This window comes from Bombina bombina, chromosome 3 (assembly GCF_027579735.1).
Source record: "Bombina bombina isolate aBomBom1 chromosome 3, aBomBom1.pri, whole genome shotgun sequence".
NCBI lineage: Eukaryota > Metazoa > Chordata > Amphibia > Anura > Bombinatoridae > Bombina > Bombina bombina.
In genome coordinates this window covers 297,928,050-297,953,565 of record NC_069501.1, presented here as the reverse complement: position 1 = coordinate 297,953,565, position 25,516 = coordinate 297,928,050, and the positions used below count along the sequence as shown (strand labels likewise).

The following is a 25,516-nucleotide window of genomic DNA, read 5'->3' as shown; positions in this document are numbered from 1 at the left end:
CACGCTTCCTCAGAGGGGATACGCGCCGGCTGTGACTTTGGTCTTTTTACCAGTTTACAGGTCATTCCTCTCTGCTGTTATTGGTTGTCAGAGAGGAATAGTAATTGGTTGAGGGATCATGGAAGGCGTGATCTGAAAATTGCGGACACTCATTGTAAACAATATCTCTTAAAGTTGTTGCTACGATGAGCATATATATTTTATTATTTTAGAGTATTCACTGTGTTCTGATTTATGCAAAGTACTATTAGTTTTTTTTGGAAGCATGACTATTTGCTTTCAGAATTTTGTTACAAATTCAGTTGTTAACTATCACAAGTGATGTAACGAAAATATATATTCTGGTTTTACTGTTCTGTATACATTGCCATACTTTTACATACTGGTGGGTATGTGATTATTCCCTAAGTTGAGGTATCCATTTACATTGTGTGTTCTTATAAGTATACACAGGTCATTGGACCTTTTCATGGTGCATGATTGTAAAAATGATTTGTTCGATCTTGCTACTGTGAATATAATTCTACATTGGCGAATACAAGAAGGTATAAAGTCATTCCACATATTATAAATTTGACTTACATCATGCATTGGCAATAATTAAGATCCTAATGTCTTATGAGTATCTTATTGTTTATATATTTTGTTGGTGGCATACCTGTAATCATTTCTGTACGTTACAGTATATACTACAAATACATTGGTTGAAAGTGTTGAATTCTTTACATTACATTATTTGTTTCTATTTTCGGAGATTACGTTTTGTAGCCAATCTTGCTACAAATGGATCTTCTAATTCTGGTTAAGTCTATACTATTTATGAAGCACATATTTGTGGAACATGTTGTCCTCTACAGGGGATATGATGTATAAATAATGATTTATAGTTGTTGCATGTCGTGTTGCCTTAAATCTTGACTAGTCAACATTAGGAATTGAAAAAATAAATATAAAATTAGATATCCTTGTGAAAAGTATATCAAAGAAAATATCTTTGTTTATTATAATGTGCTATATTAATCTGTGTGGTGAGAAAATAAAATAGAATAATATAAAAATACAATAAGAAATAAATCTTGGGAATAATTATATTAGTGAGTGGGGAAGGGATTGAAGATGTAAGGGTGGGTGTGAATTAAATTAAAGGTAATAGAAAAGAACATATAATAATGTTATAATAAAGTGCACTAGGGAGTGTATATAAAAAGAAGAGCATCTAAAAAATGCATTACAAAAAGTGTAATGAGAAGTGTTTTCAAGTGATTATGAATATGGCATATCTACATACGTATTCATTTTTGTGTATGAATTTAATATGTTTGAATATGTTATTTATTTATAAATATACAAAGTAATTGTTGTGTTAATTTAGTCCTTTCGGTTGTAGGCTTTCCAGCAGATAGATCCATCTACATTCAGCATGTAGTAAATCTTTTTCTAGATCTCTTCCTCTAGACAGATTTGTTGCATTACTGCATATAAACCCATATCCTACATCAACATTATACATGCAGATCAGCAGGAGTAATATATGTCCTCTCCTGTTCATGTAAAAAAATATATGTCGGATTAACGACCAGAGAGATAAGAGTAAGGGTATAAGAACAACGTAACAACATTAAAAATGCCAACAAACATGAATCAAAAGAGAAAATTTTAACTACAGTAGCCAAACATTTTCAAACTAAACATGCTAGCAAACCAGTAATACAACAAATCTGTCTAGGTATTAGAGGAGGAGATCTTGAAAAAGATTTACTACGTACTAAAAGTAGATGGATTTATCTGCTGGAAATCCTACAACCGAAAGGACTAAATAAGCACAACAATTACTTAGTATATTTATAAATAGTTAACATATTCAAACATATTTAATTTATACAATAAAATGAATACGTATGTAGATATGCCATATCCATAATCACTTCAAAAACACTTCTCATTACTCTTTTCGTAATGCATTTTTTAGATGCTCTTCCTTTTATATACACTCCCTAGTGCACTTTATTATTACATTATTATATGTTCTTTTCTATTACCTTCAATTTAATTCACACCTCACCCTCACATCATCAATCCCTTTACCACTCCCCAATATCACTAATGTAATTATTCCCAAGACTCATTTCTTATATTATTTTTATTTTATTCTATTTTATTTTCTCACCACACAGATTAATATAGCACATTATAATAAACAAATATATTTTATTTGATATACTTTTCACAAGGATATCTAATTTTATATTTATTTTTTTCAATTCCTAATGTTGACTAGTCAAAATTTAAGGCAACACGACATGCAACAACTATAAATCATTTTTTATACATCGTATCCCCTGTAGAGGACAACATGTTCCACAAATATGTGCTTCATAAATAGTATAGACTCAAAACCAGAATTAGAAGATCCATTTATAGCAAGATTGGCTACAAAACTTAATGTCTGAAAATAGAAACATGTAATGTAAAGAATTCAACACTTTCAACCAATGTATTTGTAGTATATACTGTAACGTACAGAAATTATTACAGGTATGCCACCAACAAAATATATAAACAATAAGATACTCATAAGACATTAGGATCTTAAATTACGTTATTGCCAACACATATATATTTACTTGAATACATGATGTAAGTCAAAATTAAAATATGTGGAATTACTTTATACCTTCTTGTATTCCCCAATGTAGAAATACTATATATGTACAGTAGCAAGATCGTAACAAATCACTTTTACAATCATAAACCATGAAAATGTCCAATTACCTGTGTATACTTATAAGAACACATGATGTAAATGGATACCTCAATTTAGGGAATAATCACATACCCACCAGTATGTAAAAGTATGGCAATGTTTACAGAGCAGTAAAACCAGAATATATGTTTTCGTTACATCACTCGTGACAGCTAACAACTGAATTAGTAACAAAATATTGAAAGCAAATAGTCATGCATCCAAAAACAACTAATAGTACTTTGCATAAATCAGAACACAGTGAATACTCTAAAATAATAAAATATATATGCTCATCGTAACAACAACTTTAAGAGATATTGTTTACAATGAGTGTCCGCAATTTTCAGATCACGCCTTCCATGATCCCTCAACCAATTACTATTCCTCTCTGACAACCAATAACAGCAGAGAGGAGGGGTCTGTAAACTGGTAAAAAGACCAAAGTCACAGCCGGCGTGAGGAAGCGTGACAGTGAAACACGTGTCAGGGGTCCGGCTACTGAGAGCTCTGTCTTTTCTATTTTAATTTGCTTACTAGATCCCCCAATGTGTAACTGAAGTGTGTGGATAATACTTGCAAATGGTCACCGAGCCGTAGCAGAGTTGAATGGGAGACTTGCTGTTTAGCAAAAGTAATGTATGAGTGATTAAGTTGTGTTTGGTTTGTGTTCAAAACACACATTCTATGAGAGTAAGATAGTAATAATCACTTCACTTCAGCACGCTCACACAACTTAGTGGATAATTAACTCTTTCAGTAATTCGCAATATAAACCAAATATTTTTTTTTCTTTTTTGGGGTAATTAAACTGTCGGAGCAAGCGAGCCATACCTAATCTAGATCCATAATAAGGAGATTAACTCATGCCATTACAACGTTATATCATTATCTCTCTTTAGTGTGAAAGTTAAAACACACAGTGGTAATTATACCTTCCAAACCGCAACACGCTATTACCCACAATTCACAACCCAGATACTGATCCCTCTAACGAACTCAAGATATAGCTATTGATACTTACCAAATATTATTTCCCTACCTACTGCTTTAAGAAAGCCAGTACCCATTCTAGGATTACGTGCACTTAACCTCTATCCACTCTACTTATAATATAGGTGGATCGGTTCAAGTGTTTTTAATTGTTTGTGTCTGTGTCCTAATTTTGTTCAATAAAGTGAGACCTTGACTTTTTTAAATTCTATTCACCCTATTTTAATATCTATTTGTATACACTAGTATATCCCATTATTTCTTAAGGGGCCAGCACTCTTTTTCTTGTTGCTTGCTTTTGCAACTCATAGTATTGTGAGTCTCCTTAGTGCTCTCTCCCCTCTACAGGTGCATAACGTGATTGCAAATAATATTTGCACCTGTAGTATAATTATCTGAAGTTGATTTTTCCTTACTAAATCTCTGGCTTTAACTTTGCCCACATTAATGTTAATTTTAGCTCTGGTTCAGTTGGGGAATATTTAATGTGTTGTTAAAGGGACAGTAAACCTACTAAATAATGTTATATAATTCTGCACATAGTGCAGAATTATGTAACATTAGCTTAGCGCCAGCTTTCTAAAGCAAAGGACTGCAGAGATATTTTATTACGAAAATTAATTTTACAAAACACTGCTTCTGGCTCTACATCCCGATCGCGCCATTAAACTGAATGTAGCTCGCTCCCGCTCTTGTCTGGTAGCGGGAACGAGCTACATTTATTTTAATTGCGCGATCAGGCACACTGTGACTAGACAGCATGCCCGTGATGCGCTTAGGAAAAAACAGACCTGCTCAGTAGAGCCATGAGCGGCGTTCTGTAAAATTATTTTTTTTAGTAAAATATCTCTACAATCCTTTGCTTTAGAAAGCTAGTGCTAAGCTAATGTTATATAATTCTGCACTATGTGCAGAATTATATAACATTATTTGGTAGGTTTACTCTCCCTTTAAGATCTGGTTGAGCCAGTTAATTTAAATTAGTCATGGACAACTACCAAACACAGATTAATATTTTAGAAGCTTTAAGAGTCATTTATAAATTAATAGCTATTAAACACAAAATAATGGTTTATTTCCTAAATGTATCAAGTGGCACAAGGCTAAGTTTAGGGTTGCAGCAGTGTACCCCCTGTCTGCTGTTCGCCCATCTAGAGGACTTTTTTGGTTTCTAGAAATCTTGTTTTGCCAACCACAGAAGTCCAAATGCACACGATTTAGTTATGCATTTTCATGTGGTCACAAACACTGTGAAACACATTTTTAGTTCTACTCTTTCACAGGGTCGGCAAAAACTAGTGCAAGGGCCACATGCTGCCCATAATCCACCAGTTGGCTATCCCTTATTTAAATTAATACCGCCTCCAAACTGAGCTAACATCTGCTTGGTCCCTGGAGTTTGATCTTACTTTAAGGTCAAAATAGCTGTTATTATGAAGGGATTAAAGCAGAGTAACAGCTTGCAAGTAATTGTGACTTGATTAGGATGCCAGTTTTAAAAGGAGGTTTAATATCTTACAAGCTGTCAATAGGGTGTTATGGGTATAGATATTTTAGTAGAAGGATTATGACTGCTGGTGCACCGGTAACATTATTATCTAAAGTAGATGATGTCAAAGGATTCTGAATGTGTGTGTGTCTTAATTACTCTCTCTTTATGATACCTTAAAGGGACAGTCAACTCAAAATGTTTTATTGTTTAAAAAGATAGATAATCCCTTTATTACCCATTCCCCAGTTTTGCATAACCAACATGGTTATATTAATACATCTTTTACCTCTGTGTTTACCTTGTTTCTAAGGGGTAGATTTATTAAGCAGCAGATGCTGCTTCCAACCCCCTTCTTTTCAGGTCCACCTGAAATGGACGTTAAGAAGCAGTGGTCGTAATACGATTGGGATGATTGACACCCCCTGCTAGCGGCCGATTGTCCGCCAGTGAGCAGGGGGCGGCATTGCACAAGCATTTCACTGTGTTCTAAAATTCCTAACCACATGTCAAGAACGCCCCAGAACATCCTTAGAAATACCACCATTATCCCTTTTTTGTGTATGTGAAATTGACCAAGCATATTCCTTTCCATCCAGTAAGAATACTTTAACATAACAAATATTTAACAATTACACACATTTACAGAACCCCTTTTGCAATCCGAGGTTCCTTTTCTTTATTGATATCTCATACAGCAAAGGAGAACCACTAGCTTATATTGGGCCATTAAACACTCAATTAATTTTAAGCATAGGCTTAAAGGGGCATCAAACACTTTAGAAAAATTAAAGGGACACTGTACCCAAATATTTTTCTTTCGTGATTCAGATTGAGCATGACATTTTAAGCAACTTTCTAATTTACTCCTATCATCAAATTTTCTTCATTCTCTTGGTATCTTTATTTGAAATGCAAGAATGTAAGTTTAGATGCCGGCCCATTTTTGGTGAACAACCTGGGTTGTCCTTGCTGATTGGTGGATAAATTCATCCACCAATAAAAAAGTGCTGTCCAGAGTACTGTCACCAAAAAAAAAGCTTAGATGCCTTCTTTTTCAAATAATGATAGCAAGAGAACGAAGAAAAATTGATAATAGGAATAAATTGCAAAAGTTGCTTAAAATTGCATGCTCTTTCTGAATTACAAAAGAAAAAATTTGGGTACAGTGTCCCTTTAATATAAAATGTATAACTATATTTAGTAAAACAACTTTAGAATATACTTTCATTATTTATTTTGTTCCCTTTTCCTGTAATTCCATTCTGATATTATTGGCTTCAAAAATTCCTGTTAAAAGTGGAAGTGCAGACACAACTGTATTCCACACAGTCATTAGTTGCACACTCTAGTAAGCCATTTATAAATGTCCCTAATTAGCCTTAACAGAAAAATAAACCTAAGTTGCAATATGGAGGTGCCCACTGCTTTACAGACATTAAAATGTAAACCATATTTTTCAAAATTTAAACAGCTAATAGCATTTTACAATACACATGTATATATTATTCTCAGCCTAACATTTGCTCTGAATACATTGTTGTCCTGTCAATTATTTATTTAGCGCTAGATTACAAATGTGGTAGGGCTAAATTATTGACTGAAAAGAGCATTTACATTGCGGTTTATGGGAACTGCGTGTTCCCAGTACATATATATATGTATATTGTTATATACGTATATATTTAAATGTGCTGTCATCGCTGCGCTACTTACCCCCTTCACTGCACTTAGGTTCTGATGCAATCTCTGATGGCATCAGAACGAGGCTTCCATTAGAGCCTATGTAAGCGTGCTCTCATGAGTGCAATGCTTCCCAGCAATGTGAACGTGTGCTCGTGTTTGCATTGCTGACAACTTGTAATACCAGCGCACATTAGCATGCGCTGGTGTTATACAGTGGAGCGCAAATATGGCTTTCATGAAAGCGATATTTAGTGCTGCACTTGTAATCTGTATAAAGTCCCTTTAGTAATGAGGCAGCACAACAGCCTAACGAGCGCCCCATGAAACTAGCCCAATGCCTTTTCCTCCTTCCCTTTTGTCTCCCTCCTCCCCCTTTCTGCCTCTCTCTCCCTTTCTGAGAAGGTTTAAAGATTATGCTGTTCATCTTTTAAAATAAATATGGGGAGAATGATGCCACTTAACAACTTCACACCTCCAAGAATAGACCCCTCAGTGACTTATAATTGAGTTTATTTTTCTTGATCTCATGTACACTTTGTTCACTTTCTTTTTGGATCATGTTTCAAGCTAACAAAGCCAGATACTTACTCTAGCCAACAAATAGACGTTTTATTAATGTCCTTAGCCAAGAACATGGAGTAAAATATTTACTTTGGACATTAAGGTCATTCTTATTTATCTAAATGTGCTAAACTTCAGCTATATCTTTGCATGCTCTTTTTTCTGCTTATAAATGACAGCTAAAGATGATGAACAGATGGTATGAATTTTAAAAACTATTATTTAGTTGCGCAAATCTTACACATCAGATACACATGGTATTGTTTATAACATAACCAGTTCTGAAGGTTAAGGGACAGTCTACTTGAAAATGTTTATTGTTTAAAAAGATAGATAATCCCAGTTTTGCATAATCAACACAGTTATATTTAAACATTTTTTACCTCTATGATTACCTTGTATCTAAGCCTCTGCAGACCGCCCCCTTATCTCAGTTCTTTTGACAGACTTGCATTTTAGCCAATCAATGCTGACTCATAAATAACTCCATGGGAATGAGCACAAAGTTATCTATATGACACACATGAACTGTTAAAATCTACTGAGATAAGAGGTGGCCTTCAAGGGCTTAGAAATTAGCATATGAGCCTACCTAGGTTTAGCTTTTAACAAAGAATACCAAGGGAACAAAAATATGAGGTCTCAGTCGGTAGAAAAAAAAAGGCAGACAAAGGACTTTAAAGGGATATGAAACCCAAAAAATTATTTTGTGATGCAGACAGTACATACCATTTAAGAAAAGTTTCCAATTTACTTCTACTATTAAACATTTGCTTCATTTCCATGATATTCTTTTGTTGAAGAAATACCTAGGTAGCCACCTGGAGCACTGCATAGCAGGATGTAGTTCTGCCATCTAGTGCACTTGCAAATGGATAACATTCTTGTAAAACTGTTGCTATATAGCGCTCCAGAAATGGGCCGGCTCCAAAGCATACATCCCTGCTTTTTAACAAAAGGTACCAAGAGAACGAAGAAAAATTGTTAATAGAAGTGAATTAGAAAGTTATTTAACCCTTTGAGTGCTAATGACGGCTCTGAGCCGTCACAGATTTTCCCACTCTGGTGCTAATGCCCTCACTAGCACTCTCCCACCTTGAGGGAGATCTGGGGAGTTCCTGTATTATTCAGTGAGAATTTTTCCTATTTAATTGTAGGGGTAAAGCACTCTTTTTTGTTACAGACTTTGTAACATATTTATGTATTTATATATTTATGTATGTATTTACAGACATATATACACATATGAAAACATAAATACATATGTATACATTTATAGACAGATATATAAGTGCATTGGAGCCCTTTGCAGTTAAGTAGACGAAAACATGTAAAAGCATATTTATGCAATATTCCTATTTAATAAAGTGTTATATTGTATATTTACTGTACATATTTTACATTTCAATGTTCTGCACATAGCAGAATATATTTTATGTATTTACACATAGATATTCCTATATACAGTATATCTGTATATATCTATACCTATATATAATTATGTGTGTGTGTATATATATATATATATATATATATATATACACACATACAGGTGGCCCTCGTTTTACAACGGTTCAATTTACACCGTTTGTGAATATCAAGCTTTTTTTCCAGTCCTGTGACTGCTATTGAAAAGTATTGAGAAGCAGTGCATTTATTAAAATAGCCAGTAGGTGGAGCCGTCCGCTTGTGTTGCAGCAAAGACAAGCAAGCCAAAATTAATCAGTTTAACCAGACCTGAGCTATCGAGCAGATTTCAAAGGAACAAGATCTTCCTGTCTATAAATCAGTCCAGATTGGAATCCATAGAAAGAACTGTTTGCAGAAAAATGCAAGTGAAGTCTGTGTTGTGTGATTATTTTATTAGGTTTATAATGCTGTTTAGCAAATGTTTTTGTTCATTTAACTTAGTTTAATTATATATTCTGTGTTGTGTGATTATTTTATTAGGTTTATAATGCTGTTTAGCATTTAAAGTCTTCATTTCAAATCTTTAAAAATAATGTATTAGGTGTTACTTATGACAATTTTGAGAGGGGCCTGGAACCTCCCTCCCTCACTTCCCATTGACTTACATTATAAACTGGGTTTCAATTTACAACAATTTCAATTTACAACCATTCCTTCTGGAACCCAACACTGGCGTAAACTGAGGGCTACCTGAATATATATATACCAAAATACCGTATATATACAGTATATATATATATATATATAAGTCTTACTTTTAGAGCACATAAAGTTCATTAAAAAAGGCTCCACTTGTAATCAGGCCCACAGTGGAATTTAAATTAATCCTCACACAATTATAATTCTAAAAAAAAGGTCTAAAAAAATTTGTATTTCAGTAATAACTCAAAGTTGTACAATGGTAGTGCAAAATGTAGTGTGTAATTGCAATCCAAATCATGTATAACAAGTGTTCTCACATAATCCGTTAATTCAATTAAACAGCAACTTGCAAATTACATGACACTAGCATCATAGAAATATTCCCAACAAAATAGTAAGACCTAAATTACAAACGGAGTGCTACTCATAGTGCAAGGAAGACTATTAATACCGCTGGGCTGGGCTATCATTAGTGTGTCCATTGTCCATGGTAAAACTGAATAACCAGAGAATGTTTAGTTAGGCTCACATCCCTTTAGCGCACCCTATACTTTCAACGGATAGTGCAGCCAAGTTAAATATCGCTCATACTACAAGTTGAAATTTATGTGTTGCGCTCGAGCCTAACCACTTAAAAAGTTTTTATCCCATAGATGGGACATTTTCACTGTGAAATTTCTGTATTATTTCACCCATGCTAAACATTTATACTTTTTCAAAAACACTTTCATGAAGACAGTACTTGCCAAACCTTACAAGCTAACATACTGGTGTTAGGTTGATATACTGATCTTCATATAGAGAGGTCACTTTAAGTCCCCTTTGTCTTGCTCTTGATAAAAATGATTTGTTTTCAGAAAATCTCCAAGTGGGGATTTACTGCCCCCATAGAAATATTTAACTTAACTGTGATTTGGCACTTGAAAATTTCTTAGCCTTCAGGAGAGCAAATTGCTTCAAATTGTTTAACTTTATTATTACACTATTGATAGCTAGCATATACTACCTGTTTATTAGCTCCATATCAGCACTACTGGGAGCTAGCTGAACAAGTCTAGTGAGCTAATCACAAAAAACAAATGTGTGAAGCCACTAACCACCAGCTAGCTCCAAGCAGTGCCTTGCTGTTCATGAGCATAACTAAGTATGCCTTTCCAACAAAGGATACCAAGAGAACAAACTAAATTTGATAGTAAAATTGAAAAGTCTCTTAAAATGTATATAGACTTTATAATGCCTTTTCATAAAAAACAACAACAAAACAAACAAATTATCTTGTAAAAGGAGATCTTTTCTATTGTGTTTTTTACAGTCTTTTTGAACAAAGTGTGTTTTTGATGTGCCCTTACATAATCTTCCACATAATATTTAAAAATTAGCAATTAATATAATTCTGCAAATTGTTTACAGTTTAGTTTTCAAATTCCTTTTACTTTCTCTGGTAATCAGTGTTCAAATATGCCAGAAATATGTACTTAGATACTATAATCTCTTATTTTTCATAACCTGCAAACATGAATCTGAGTCTATAAAAATGTAAACCCTACACTTGCATTAATAGATGTCACAATACATTTAGGCTTAGGCCCATATTTATCAAGCTCCGTACGGAGCTTGAAGGGCCGTGTTTCTAGCGAGTCTTCAGACTCACCAGAAACACAAGTTATGAAGCAGCGGTCTAAAGACAGCTGCTCCATAACCCTGTCCGCCTGCTCTGAGCAGGCGGACAGGAATTGCCGGAAATCAACCAGATCAAATGCGATTGGGTTGATTGACACCTCCCTGCTGGCCGCCGATTGGCCGTGAGTCAGCAGGGGGCGGCGTTGCACCAGCAGCTCTTGTGAGCTGCTGGTGCAATGATAAATGCGGAGAGCGTATTGCTCTCCGCATTTAGCGAGGTCTTGCGGACCTGATCCGCAGTGTCGGATCAGGTCTGCAAGACCTTTGATAAATTGGGGCCTTAGACTTCAAGTCGCTCTCAAATGCTAACTATTCTCAAGGTAAAACAATAGCGCTGCCATGTTTGCACTAGCATTACAAGTTGAAAGTAAAAATTTAGCACAAGAGCAAAAAACACAGAGGCACTAGCTTCAGGACTTTGTATATTGTGACCACACTCCCCCTCCCAATAGACTTCTATATGAGACACGCTAAATAAAAAACCCTTTTCTATTTGTCGCTCGTGTGCTAATCGTAAACTGCGCTAGACCAACTGTGCCAAAATGCATTAGGAATGTTTCACATTCCTGTGTTAATCACTTACAAAAAATGTTCTTTTTATTTTTAAAACTATATTCTATAAATATCTATATATATATATATATATGTAAAATATATATCCCTATATATCTATATGACCATATTCAGATATAGATATATCCTGTATAAAGAGATATTTAGAAATATATAAAATATATATATAAAAATAAAAATATATAGAAATATAAACATATAAACATTTTCTTTTAAGTGAAGCACATAATCTCAAGTATTTATATTAAACCCCCCCATAAAAACATATTACAATTGATTAAAAATTATATTGCATATTTCATAGTATTTGACTGGGAAGGACTCAAACTTATGTTTGTGTATATATATATATATATATATACGTAGTTTGTAAAAATGAATATTGTTTTATTTTATCATAGTTTATGAACTTTTGTGCTCCTTTTTTACTTGTTATGTAATTCTCTTCCATATCTTCTGTACATTGCACTTTACTGTATGCATTAAATATGAATTATGTTTTTTTTGACCGGTGTGTAACATAGCAGCCTCTAACTTTTCTTCCTTTCTAAGGTGATGTCCCTGATAAGTTTATCTGGTCCTCCGATTAGCTGCTCTGCTGCATATAGGTCTATACTCACCTAGAACTCATCACCTCTGATGAAGCGCATGTGCGCATGCGCGAAACGCGTCAGATGTTAAGCATGCCATCTTACCTGTGCACCTGCAACTTTGTTGAATAAACAAACTCTTTGAACCAGGTTCCTCTGCTTCGGACTGGCCTCCTTTTTTTCTCCTTCAGGGGATTTCCTATTACTATATATATATATATATATATATATATATATACATACATATAGATATAGAAACCTTGCTCTTATGAATTTATATAATGTTTTAAACTTTTAATAAATAGTTTTAATTTATAAACTGTTTATGTGCAACATCATCAAATCTTCACCTTCTGGAAAGCAGGGATTTGCAGACTCCACACCAGGGGTTCCATTACATATGCTGTGTCGCCCGCAAAAGCCGCCGCCACCGGTTTTTACGTGATTTTGGTATTACATATACAGTGCTGCATATAAATATTTGTAGTAGTAATATTGAAGTCTTCTTCAAAGCTGCGACCGGTTCCTAAAGTTCGGTGGTTTTTATGTAATACCCTGAGTGAAATTACACTCTGCTCTGAAGCCTGCGCTGTATATGTAATCTCGCCCCTTGTATCAGTGAGCTGGGAAACTGAGAGATCCCAGCAAGCTGAATTAAGCACCATATAGTGCTTCATCGTTTGTGAGTACACTGTTTGCTCTTCACATATTTCCCGCTGAGTGTAACTGCGCTGCACCAAGAGGCACCTTCTTTATTTTTTATATCGTACTAGATTTACATATGATCTAAGAAGAGCAGCCAGGAATGAGAGCAAGTTCTCTGGTGCATACAATCAAGTGAAAAAGACCTGAAATTAGTGGGAAAGACTCAATTTTGGATCATCATTGATGACTGTACTTTAAATGTGCCCCCTTTCAGATCTCAAATTGGAGATTTGGGATATAAATTTAATCAAAATTACAGTTAGATAACTAAATATTCTTATATATATATTTATATACCTTTACCTGTGTATCTATTCCTATAAATATATATGTATAGCTATCTATATTAAATTAACATTATCACACACATATATACAGTATATATATATATATATATAAGTATCAACAAGTAGGGACTGCACTCGCTGGATTCAGTTCAAATAATAACTTATTTATTCAATGGTGACGTTTCGGGGTACGCAAACCCCTTCCTCAGACCAAACACAGTGCACAAGAAAAAAAGTGACTTTAAACCCAGATAAACCCCTCCCATCTTACATTTCAAGAAATTGCGCCAAAACCGTATCTATGGAGACCAGGTGGTTGCCTGGCAACTATACTAAACAGCTGATTTAAGGCATTTAGTAACAGTGGTGGACACTGTGGACTTTATGAACAGCGCTGCGACTGAGGAACGATTAACAGCAATTCATAATGTACAGTGAGTAACGAATATTATACCAAATCCGATATGATCATTTCATTAATCTCTAACTGACTGAGCAAAGGTTGAATGTCCATATTAAATGATAACATTTATTTTCTCTCTAACACTAAATATGAAGCTCATCTTTGCAATAATTGCATTTAGCCACGCAAACTGTAACTATGTGTCCAAACAGCCTAACATTATCTTGTGCCGAATAAATACACTGTTTAGTATGTATACCTGAACATACATAATACGTTGTTGCAGAGGGGTTTATATGTCTATATATTTATTCAAATGTTTTTACCTATATTGTATATGATCTGCTATACTGAATTTTAAAGGTATATAGTAAGCATGATGTCTTCACAGTTTTTTTGTATATATAAGTGTTTACGCATTGGTGTTTCTTTTTGTCTTATTAACAGGTAGGAATCATTAATCACACCACTGTTACTAAATGCCGTAAATCAGCTGTGTAGTATGGTTGCCAGGTAACCACCTGGTCTCCATAGATACGGTTTTGGCGCAATTTCTTGGAATGTAAGATGGGAGGGGTTTATCTGGGTTTAAAGTCACTTTTTTTCTTGTGCACTGTGTTTGGTCTGAGGAAGGGGTTTGCGTACCCCGAAAACGTCACCATTGAATAAATAAGTTATTATTTGAACTGAATCCAGCGAGTGCAGTCCCTACTTGTTGATACTTATTGAAATTTTGACTAAGCACCCTGGTTGCTGACTATCTATGAATTGTGAGTGCAGATACACAGTGGAAATAGATAGATTTAATAATAAAAAAAGTTTTTCTATGTGAAGAACATAGGAATGTAAAATATGCGTAACACAATTCGTGTTTTGTACTTTAGGTCTAACGCAATGTTGGGTTAGCGTACATGAAGAATTAGTAATCTTAAAGTGCAGTTCTTCAAATATTAAATATAAAATTAAATATTAAATATTAAATAATAATAAAAATTATTAAAATTTATTATAGATACTGTCAATATTTTAAATAATCCATAAAATATATATTACAGTATGTATAATATTTTTTTTAGAATTATTATTCAGATTTTTAAATATTTAATATTTAATATTTGAAGAAGTGCTTTAAGTCCTAAATTGCAAAACATGAAGAGTGATATGTATTGTTTACATTCCTATGTTCTTCACATAGAATTTTTTATTTTTTTATTATTAAATATATATTTTTATATATATTTGATAAAGTTAAATGGATATCTATAGCTATATATCTATAGGAATAGATATACAGGTAAAGGTATATACAGATACATATAGGAATATAAACTTACAATAAAAGTAAAAACATTTTTGTATGTGAACAACATTGGAATATGAAATATAATAACTCCTGTCCGGTTAGTGCATGAGCGATAAGTGTTAGATTGAAGTCTATGGCGAGAATATTGCGATATTCGAAGCCCTTTGGTTAGCGTGCGTCAGGTTTCACTTGTACACAAACTTTTTACTTTCAACTTGTAATACACGTGCTACCCGGTGTGGGCAAAAAGCTTACTTCTAGCAAAGTTTACTATCGAGTAAAAGCGCCAATCTAGTAGAAAACACAAGTAATCTGCATGCACTATATGATGAGGTCATAGTCTTATTGCATAATCAGATTCTTTATATTTGTTGAGTACGATTTCAGATAGTAGATGTATGACTAATAGCTCCAAAAGTGTTCAACTCTGTTCCCATAGAGTACTTCCTCCCTGAAAGATGCTTTTGGTTCCACTTAAGATTTGACAAATAAGATGCATATTAATGGTCATGTCCTATTTGCAAAGTACACACTTAATTTTTAACTCTATTTACAGCATTATTAGAGAAACCGTTGAGTAAGAGAAGAGATTCAGAAGCTGCACAGAAGGCAAAGATATTTTACATTTCCTGTATGAATGAAAGTAAGTGACATTTATTGCATAATCACACAATGAAAACACTCGACCCTCCTCTCCAAGCTGACACGAGATGTCATCAAACATTTCACTAAAAAAGGTGACCTGTAGGAAATAACACAGGGATTAGAGAGCGGTTACTCAGTAAGCATAAGGACCTGTTTATAAGATATTACATAAGTGAAAATGTCCCTTAATTAATGTGGCCTATTGGTAATATTTGAAATGTTATTCCTATGCTTAAAGGGACAGTCAACGCTAAAATTGATATTGTTTAAAAAGATAGATAATGCCTTTACTACCCATCCCCCAGCTTTGCACAACCAACATTGTTATATTAATATATTTTATAATATTGAAACTTCTAATTGTCTGCCTGTTTCTAAGCCATTAAAGACAGCCTCTTATCACATGCTTTTGTATTAGTTTTTCACAACAGGGGAGTGCTAATTCATGTGAGCCATATAGACACCATTGTGATCACTCCCGTGGCTTGTGGCAGACACTGCACCAATTTGACTAAAATGAAAGTCAATAGATAATAACTAAAATGTCATGTGATCAGGGGGCTGTTAGAAGATGCTTAGATACAAGGTAATCACAGAGGTAAAAAGTATATTAATGTAACTGTGTTGGTTATGCAAAACTGGGGAATGGGTAATAAAGGGATTATCTATCTTTTAAAACAATAAAACTTCTTGTGTAGACTGTCCCTTTAATGTCAAATTATTCATCTTAAATGCCTGTATCGTGATGTAGAATACCCTTGTGCAAAATTATACTATTATTATTATTATTTTAATTTTCATTATTATTATTATTATTATCATAATTTATTTGTATAGTGCTGCAAAATATATTTACACATTTGTTTTATGTTGAACCAATATTTTCACTATGGCTTGTGAGTAAATAAAAAAGTACAGAATAATAATCATTATCAGGAAGAGCAGAGATCTGGTAGATTCCAATCTACATTTTGGGCATGCATTGCATACATAAAATGGTAAAAGAAAAATAAATTCTAAAACAGACCTCTCACTCACACTCTCTCAGTATCATATTAGGATACTTGTTTGTCTATAACGTGTGTCTGCTTGGAATAGGAGGACATTCTCAGAAGTCTATAGGGGGGCCATTCAATCATCCAACATAAACCTCTCCTCTTTCCATCTATGTCATTTCTAATTCTGCCTATTTGAAGGTAGAAAGTGTGACATGTAGGTTTTCTACTACAAAGTAAGGAATTCCTGAATTCCACCATGACTTTCTGCTACCACTGCAGAGTTGTTATTTAAGCCTCAACTAAGAGTTATGGAATATGGGTATATACTTACTGGGGTACACATTTTCTGGTTATAAATGCATGATTAATTATATTATGGGGCCGAATGATCAGGCTCGCTGGAAACAGCACTTATGAAGCAGAAGTCTAAAGACCACTGCTTCATAACTTGTCCGCCTGCTCTGAGGCTGCAGATATCAATCTGCCCGATCCTATACGATCGGGCTGATTGACACCCCCTGCTAGCAGCCGATTGGCCGCGAATCTGCAGGGGGCAGCATTGCACAAGCAGATCACAAGAACTGCTTGTGCAATGAAAAATGCAGACAGCGTATGCATCGTATCATGTCCGCTCGCACTTTCATAAATCGGCCTAATGTATTTTTAAGGGACATTAAAAACAACTGTCTTCCTTTTTAAATTCAAGAGGGTATTTTAAATGTATTAGTATAAGGTATTTCTTTCATAAACATGGTGTCCAAATGTGTGGAAGTTTGTCCCTGTTAACCAGCACAGCTATAGGAAATTGGTTGTACACCAATATTAATTTCCTGTTAGTTTCAATGCCAGTAAAAAAAATCTTCTATTTAACTTTTGTTTTGCTAAAACAAACAAAAAATACTGGGGCATATGTATCAAACTCCGAATCGAGCTTGATGCCCCGTGTTTCTGGCGAGCCTGCAGGCTCGCCAGAAACAGCAGTTATAAAGCAGCAGTCACAAAGGCCGGTGCTCCTTAACCTGTCCGCCTGCTCTGAGCAGGCGGACAGACATCGCCGGAAATCAACCCGATCGAGTACGATTGGGTTGATTGACACCTCCCTGCTGGCGGCCCATTGGCCGCGAGTCTGCAGGGGGCGGTGTTACACTTGCAGCTCTTGTGAGCTGCTGGTGCAATGCTGAATACGGTGAGCGTATTGCTCTCCGTATTCAGCGAGGTCTGTCGGACCTGATCCGTACTGTCGGATCAGGTCCGACAGACCTTGATAACTAGAGGCCACTGTGTTTAGTTGCTGCTCTTTCATATGCATGAGATAAACTTTTTAAGTTTAATGTCCCTTTGTGCTGTTTTTAGGACTTCTCTTTTGTTCTTGGGCTCTTGCAGACTGTACTTTTTATGATTTAGACAAGGCCTAGGTGTATCGCTGTCTGGTCTATTTCCTTTTCTCCAACATAGGTGTGTCCGGTCCACGGCGTCATCCTTACTTGTGGGATATTCTCTTCCCCAACAGGAAATGGCAAAGAGCCCAGCAAAGCTGGTCACATGATCCCTCCTAGGCTCCGCCTACCCCAGTCATTCTCTTTGCCGTTGTACAGGCAACATCTCCACGGAGATGGCTTAGAGTTTTTTAGTGTTTAACTGTAGTTTTTATTATTCAATCAAGAGTTTGTTATTTTGAAATAGTGCTGGTATGTACTATTTACTCAGAAACAGAAAAGTGATGAAGAATTCTGTTTGTATGAGGAAAATGATTTTAGCAACCGTCACTAAAATCCATGGCTGTTCCACACAGGACTGTTGAGAGCAATTAACTTCAGTTGGGGGAACAGTGAGCAGTCTCTTGCTGCTTGAGGTATGACACATTCTAACAAGACGATGTAATGCTGGAAGCTGTCATTTTCCCTATGGGATCCGGTAAGCCATGTTTATTACGATCGTAAATAAGGGCTTCACAAGGGCTTATTAAGACTGTAGACTTTTTCTGGGCTAAATCGATTCATTATTAAATACATATTTAGCCTTGAGGAATCATTTTATCTGGGTATTTTGATATAATAATATCGGCAGGCACTGTTTTAGACTCCTTATTCTTTAGGGGCTTTCCCAAAGCATAGGCAGAGCCTCATTTTCGCGCCGGTGTTGCGCACTTGTTTTTGAGAGGCATGGCATGCAGTCGCATGTGAGAGGAGCTCTGATACTTAGAAAAGACTTTCTGAAGGCGTCATTTGGTATCGTATTCCCCTTTGGGCTTGGTTGGGTCTCAGCAAAGCAGATACCAGGGACTGTAAAGGGGTTAAAGTTCAAAACGGCTCCGGTTCCGTTATTTTAAGGGTTAAAGCTTCCAAATTTGGTGTGCAATACTTTTAAGGCTTTAAGACACTGTGGTGAAAATTTGGTGAATTTTGAACAATTCCTTCATGTTTTTTCGCAATTGCAGTAATAAAGTGTGTTCAGTTTAAAATTTAAAGTGACAGTAACGGTTTTATTTTAAAACGTTTTTTGTACCTTGTTATCAAGTTTATGCCTGTTTAACATGTCTGAACTACCAGATAGACTGTGTTCTGAATGTGGGGAAGCCAGAATTCCTATTCATTTAAATAAATGTGATTTATGTGACAATGACAATGATGCCCAAGATGATTCCTCAAGTGAGGGGAGTAAGCATGGTACTGCATCATTCCCTCCTTCGTCTACACGAGTCTTGCCCACTCAGGAGGCCCCTAGTACATCTAGCGCGCCAATACTCCTTACTATGCAACAATTAACGGCTGTAATGGATAATTCTGTCAAAAACATTTTAGCCAAAATGAACACTTATCAGCGTAAGCGCGACTGCTCTGTTTTAGATACTGAAGAGCATGACGACGCTGATAATAATATTTCTGAAGGGCCCCTAACCCAGTCTGATGGGGCCAGGGAGGTTTTGTCTGAGGGAGAAATTACTGATTCAGGGAACATTTCTCAACAAGCTGAACCTGATGTGATTACATTTAAATTTAAGTTGGAACATCTCCGCATTCTGCTTAAGGAGGTATTATCCACTCTGGATGATTGTGACAAGTTGGTCATCCCAGAGAAACTATGTAAAATGGACAAGTTCCTAGAGGTGCCGGGGCTCCCAGAAGCTTTTCCTATACCCAAGCGGGTGGCGGACATTGTTAATAAAGAATGGGAAAGGCCCGGTATTCCTTTCGTCCCTCCCCCCATATTTAAAAAATTGTTTCCTATGGTCGACCCCAGAAAGGACTTATGGCAGACAGTCCCCAAGGTCGAGGGAGCGGTTTCCACTTTAAACAAACGCACCACTATACCCATAGAGGATAGTTGTGCTTTCAAAGATCCTATGGATAAAAAATTAGAAGGTTTGCTTAAAAAGATGTTTGTTCAGCAGGGTTACCTTCTACAACCAATTTCATGCATTGTCCCTGTCGCTACAGCCGCATGTTTCTGGTTCGATGAGCTGATAAAGGCGGTTGATAGTGATTCTCCTCCTTATGAGGAGATTATGGACAGAATCAATGCTCTCAAATTGGCTAATTCTTTCACCCTAGACGCCACTTTGCAATTGGCTAGGTTAGCGGCTAAGAATTCTGGGTTTGCTATTGTGGCGCGCAGAGCGCTTTGGTTGAAATCTTGGTCGGCTGATGCGTCTTCCAAGAACAAGCTACTTAACATTCCTTTCAAGGGGAAAACGCTGTTTGGCCCTGACTTGAAAGAGATTATCTCTGATATCACTGGGGGTAAGGGCCACGCCCTTCCTCAGGATCGGCCTTTCAAGGCAAAAAATAAACCTAATTTTCGTCCCTTTCGTAGAAACGGACCAGCCCAAGGTGCTGCGTCCTCTAAGCAAGAGGGTAATACTTCTCAAGCCAAGCCAGCTTGGAGACCAATGCAAGGCTGGAACAAGGGAAAGCAGGCCAAGAAACCTGCCACTGCTACCAAGACAGCATGAAATGTTGGCCCCCGATCCGGGACCGGATCTGGTGGGGGGCAGACTCTCTCTCTTCGCTCAGGCTTGGGCAAGAGATGTTCTGGATCCTTGGGCGCTAGAAATAGTCTCCCAAGGTTATCTTCTGGAATTCAAGGGACTTCCCCCAAGGGGGAGGTTCCACAGGTCTCAGTTGTCTTCAGACCACATAAAACGACAGGCATTCTTACATTGTGTAGAAGACCTGTTAAGAATGGGAGTGATTCATCCTGTTCCATTAAGAGAACAAGGGATGGGGTTCTACTCCAATCTGTTCATAGTTCCCAAAAAAGAGGGAACGTTCAGACCAATCTTAGATCTCAAGATCTTAAACAAGTTTCTCAAGGTTCCATCGTTCAAGATGGAAACCATTCGAACTATTCTTCCTTCCATCCAGGAAGGTCAATTCATGACCACAGTGGATTTAAAGGATGCGTATCTACATATTCCTATCCACAAGGAACATCATCGGTTCCTAAGGTTCGCATTCCTGGACAAGCATTACCAGTTCGTGGCGCTTCCTTTCGGATTAGCCACTGCTCCAAGGATTTTCACAAAGGTACTAGGGTCCCTTCTAGCTGTGCTAAGACCAAGGGGCATTGCTGTAGTACCTTACTTGGACGACATTCTGATTCAAGCGTCGTCCCTTCCTCAAGCAAAGGCTCACACGGACATTGTCCTGGCCTTTCTCAGATCTCACGGATGGAAAGTGAACGTGGAAAAGAGTTCTCTATCTCCGTCAACAAGGGTTCCCTTCTTGGGAACAATAATAGACTCCTTAGAAATGAGGATTTTTCTGACAGAGGCCAGAAAAACAAAACTTCTAGACTCTTGTCGGATACTTCATTCCGTTCCTCTTCCTTCCATAGCGCAGTGCATGGAAGTGATCGGTTTGATGGTAGCGGCAATGGACATAGTTCCTTTTGCGCGCATTCATCTAAGACCATTACAACTGTGCATGCTCAGTCAGTGGAATGGGGACTATACAGACTTGTCTCCGAAGATACAAGTAAATCAGAGGACCAGAGACTCACTCCGTTGGTGGCTGTCCCTGGACAACCTGTCACAAGGGATGACATTCCGCAGACCGGAGTGGGTCATCGTCACGACCGACGCCAGTCTGATGGGCTGGGGCGCGGTCTGGGGATCCCTGAAAGCTCAGGGTCTTTGGTCTCGGGAAGAATCTCTTCTACCGATAAATATTCTGGAACTGAGAGCGATATTCAATGCTCTCAAGGCTTGGCCTCAGCTAGCGAGGGCCAAGTTCATACGGTTTCAATCAGACAACATGACAACTGTTGCGTACATCAACCATCAGGGGGGAACAAGGAGTTCCCTAGCGATGGAAGAAGTGACCAAAATCATTCTATGGGCGGAGTCTCACTCCTGCCACCTGTCTGCTATCCACATCCCAGGAGTGGAAAATTGGGAAGCGGATTTTCTGAGTCGTCAGACATTGCATCCGGGGGAGTGGGAACTCCATCCGGAAATCTTTGCCCAAGTCACTCAGCTGTGGGGCATTCCAGACATGGATCTGATGGCCTCTCGTCAGAACTTCAAAGTTCCTTGCTACGGGTCCAGATCCAGGGATCCCAAGGCGGCTCTAGTGGATGCACTAGTAGCACCTTGGACCTTCAAACTAGCTTATGTGTTCCCGCCGTTTCCTCTCATCCCCAGGCTGGTAGCCAGGATCAGTCCGAAACCAGTGTCAAAGAAGGAACGTTTGTTGCACAATCTGGATGTTGTTCGCGCTCTAAAATTCTATTTAGATGCTACAAAGGATTTTAGACAAACATCTTCCTTGTTTGTTGTTTATTCCGGTAAAAGGAGAGGTCAAAAAGCAACTTCTACCTCTCTCTCTTTTTGGATTAAAAGCATCATCAGATTGGCTTACGAGACTGCCGGACGGCAGCCTCCCGAAAGAATCACGGCTCATTCCACTAGGGCTGTGGCTTCCACATGGGCCTTCAAGAACGAGGCTTCTGTTGATCAGATATGTAGGGCAGCGACTTGGTCTTCACTGCACACTTTTACCAAATTTTACAAGTTTGATACTTTTGCTTCTTCTGAGGCTATTTTTGGGAGAAAGGTTTTGCAAGCCGTGGTGCCTTCCATTTAGGTGACCTGATTTGCTCCCTCCCTTCATCCGTGTCCTAAAGCTTTGGTATTGGTTCCCACAAGTAAGGATGACGCCGTGGACCGGGCACACCTATGTTGGAGAAAACAGAATTTATGTTTACCTGATAAATTACTTTCTCCAACGGTGTGTCCGGTCCACGGCCCTGGTTTTTTTAATCAGGTCTGATAATTTATTTTCTTTAACTACAGTCACCACGGTACCATATGGTTTCTCCTATGCAAATATTCCTCCTTAACGTCGGTCGAATGACTGGGGTAGGCGGAGCCTAGGAGGGATCATGTGACCAGCTTTGCTGGGCTCTTTGCCATTTCCTGTTGGGGAAGAGAATATCCCACAAGTAAGGATGACGCCGTGGACCGGACACACCGTTGGAGAAAGTAATTTATCAGGTAAACATAAATTCTGTTTTTGCAGGCATTGAGAAATTCTGTCTCTTTCTTATCTTGCCATATTCTCTTCTTGCTTAGTGATACATAAAAGAGAAAGCAGGGCAATATTTAGAAGGGGAAACATAAGGAAGATTTCTGGGAACTACTACCTATACTAAGGGCCAGGTTACAAGTGGCGAACTAATGATAGCTCGCACACGATAACCAATATCACTTGACCGTGCTACCGTTAACACACAACTTTGATATTACATGTACATGGTAGAGATTATTTACCAGAGATGGGTTAGCGCAGCTTAAGTAGCTGAAACTACGCTACTTAAGACCTGAAGTAAAGTGTAACAGTTAAAAAAATTGCACAAAATACATAAAAACACATTAAATTAACGTATTATTATTATTATGTTTAAGCACATTTTAATAACAAAAAATATAAAATTAGAAATACTTGGAATTTCTATGTTTTTTTACATAGAAAAAAATGTTTTATTTTAAAATATTTATATACATGTATATCTGTTTGTCAGTCTGCCTGTCTAGCTATCTATATATAAAAAGAACATTTTCATCTGCGTGAAGAACATAGGAATTATTTATAACTTACTTCGGGTTTAGCACAGTTGGTCTAATGTGGTGTCAGGTTAGCACTAGAGTGCTAACTGTTTTTTTACAGTGTGCCCCATAGAAGTCTATGGGGATAAGAAGTTAGCATGGTCGCGGAAGTCCTGACGTTTGCTCGTATCAATCCTTTGCTTGCTCACTAACTTTTTACTGTCAACTTGTAATACGCATGCTAACACGCCCGCAATCATTTTAAGTTGTAATCTGGCTGCAAGTATGCACATAATATATCCCACGTTTTAATTCTCATTTTGTGGCCCAGAGCAGAATGGTTTATATGGACAAAATTACCCAGTGAAAGCCATAATTGGCTTCTCAACATCTCCAGGTAAACGACTCTTGTACCTTAGTAAGAAGAAAAATGTACGTTGTAAACAGTTTCTCATTTCTTGTCAACCTCTTTGTTATATTTCCTTACAGCTGAGATAGAAGCAGCTGACGTAAAGCCACTACTCAAATTATTAAAGCAACCATCTTTACGTTGGCCAGTACTGGAATCTAATATTGGAAGTGATGGAAAGTGGTCAGAGAGAAAATTCAATTTTCTTCAAACTCTTGCAGACCTAAGGAAACTATACAGCACTTCAGTTTTCATGCGTCTTTATGTAGCAACAGATGACAAATTATCCAATAACTTTATTTTAAAGGTAAGAACATGAGTTATGTTAAAGACTATTCTCTACTCTGAGAACCAATATCTTAATGTGCAAAAATGAAATATGAGGTCATTTTAATTGCTTCTAAAGTTATACTTGGGTTTAGGTGTAAATTTGTTTTTTGTGCTTCCCTAAGCACTGGGGAATCTTCTGCTCTCAGAACACCCTTAACTCCAACAATTTATGCTTATATTTGCCTCATATATTTCTCACAACTGGAGCCACTGGTACGCATGGAAGGGTCATGCAGCCCACTAGATATCCAGAGATCATTGATTTGTAATACAATTAGTAAATATAGAACTACCTCTTAAAGTTTGTTCTACACAAAAAGTAAATCCTGCTGTCTTAGGCCCAGGCTTTGTTAGCTTAAAGGGACAGTCAACCATAGAATTTTTATTGTTTTAAAAGATTGATAATCTCTTTATTACTCATTCCCCAGTTTTGCATAACGAACACAGTTATATTAATGTACTTTTTACCTTTGTGATTACCTTTTATCTAGGAACCTTCTTCCAGCCCCCTGATCACATGACTGTGACTGTTTATTATCTATTGTCTTAAATTTAGCATTGTATTGTGCTAGATCTTAAATAACTTTCTGTGCCTGAACACAGTGTTATCTATATAGCCCACGTGTACTTTCTGTCTCTTTGTGTTGAAAAGAGATTTTAAAAGCATGTGATAAGAGGCAGCCCTCAAAGGCTTAGAAATTAGTATATGAGCCTACCTATGTTTAGTTTAAACTAAGAATACCAAGAGAAAAAAGCACATTTGATGATAAAAGTAAATTGGAAAGTCAATTAAAATTAAAAGTCCTATCTTAATAATGAAAGTTTAATTTATACTTGACTGTCCCTTTAAGCCAAAATGCTCCCCTGCTTTGGCATTAGTTAGTAAACTTTATCCCCCGTATGAGATAAAATCTCTCCAAACCTGAGATGTCACAGACATAAGTAAAGGGTGTCAAATGGA

General features: G+C 36.7%; 1 protein-coding gene across 3 annotated transcripts in view; it reads left to right on the top strand.

The window, feature by feature from the left end:
• PHEX (phosphate regulating endopeptidase X-linked) overlaps nt 1–25,516 on the top strand; it is a 564,226-nt gene that overhangs the window by 105,838 nt on the left and 432,872 nt on the right. For 2 of the 3 annotated variants that reach the window (XM_053706372.1, XM_053706373.1), the window contains one exon: nt 24,306–24,532. In XM_053706372.1, coding sequence (XP_053562347.1) covers nt 24,306–24,532 — 227 coding nt within the window. Of the gene's footprint in view, nt 1–15,681; nt 15,769–24,305; nt 24,533–25,516 lie in introns of all 3 variants that reach the window. The other variant, XM_053706371.1, reaches the window with a different exon arrangement.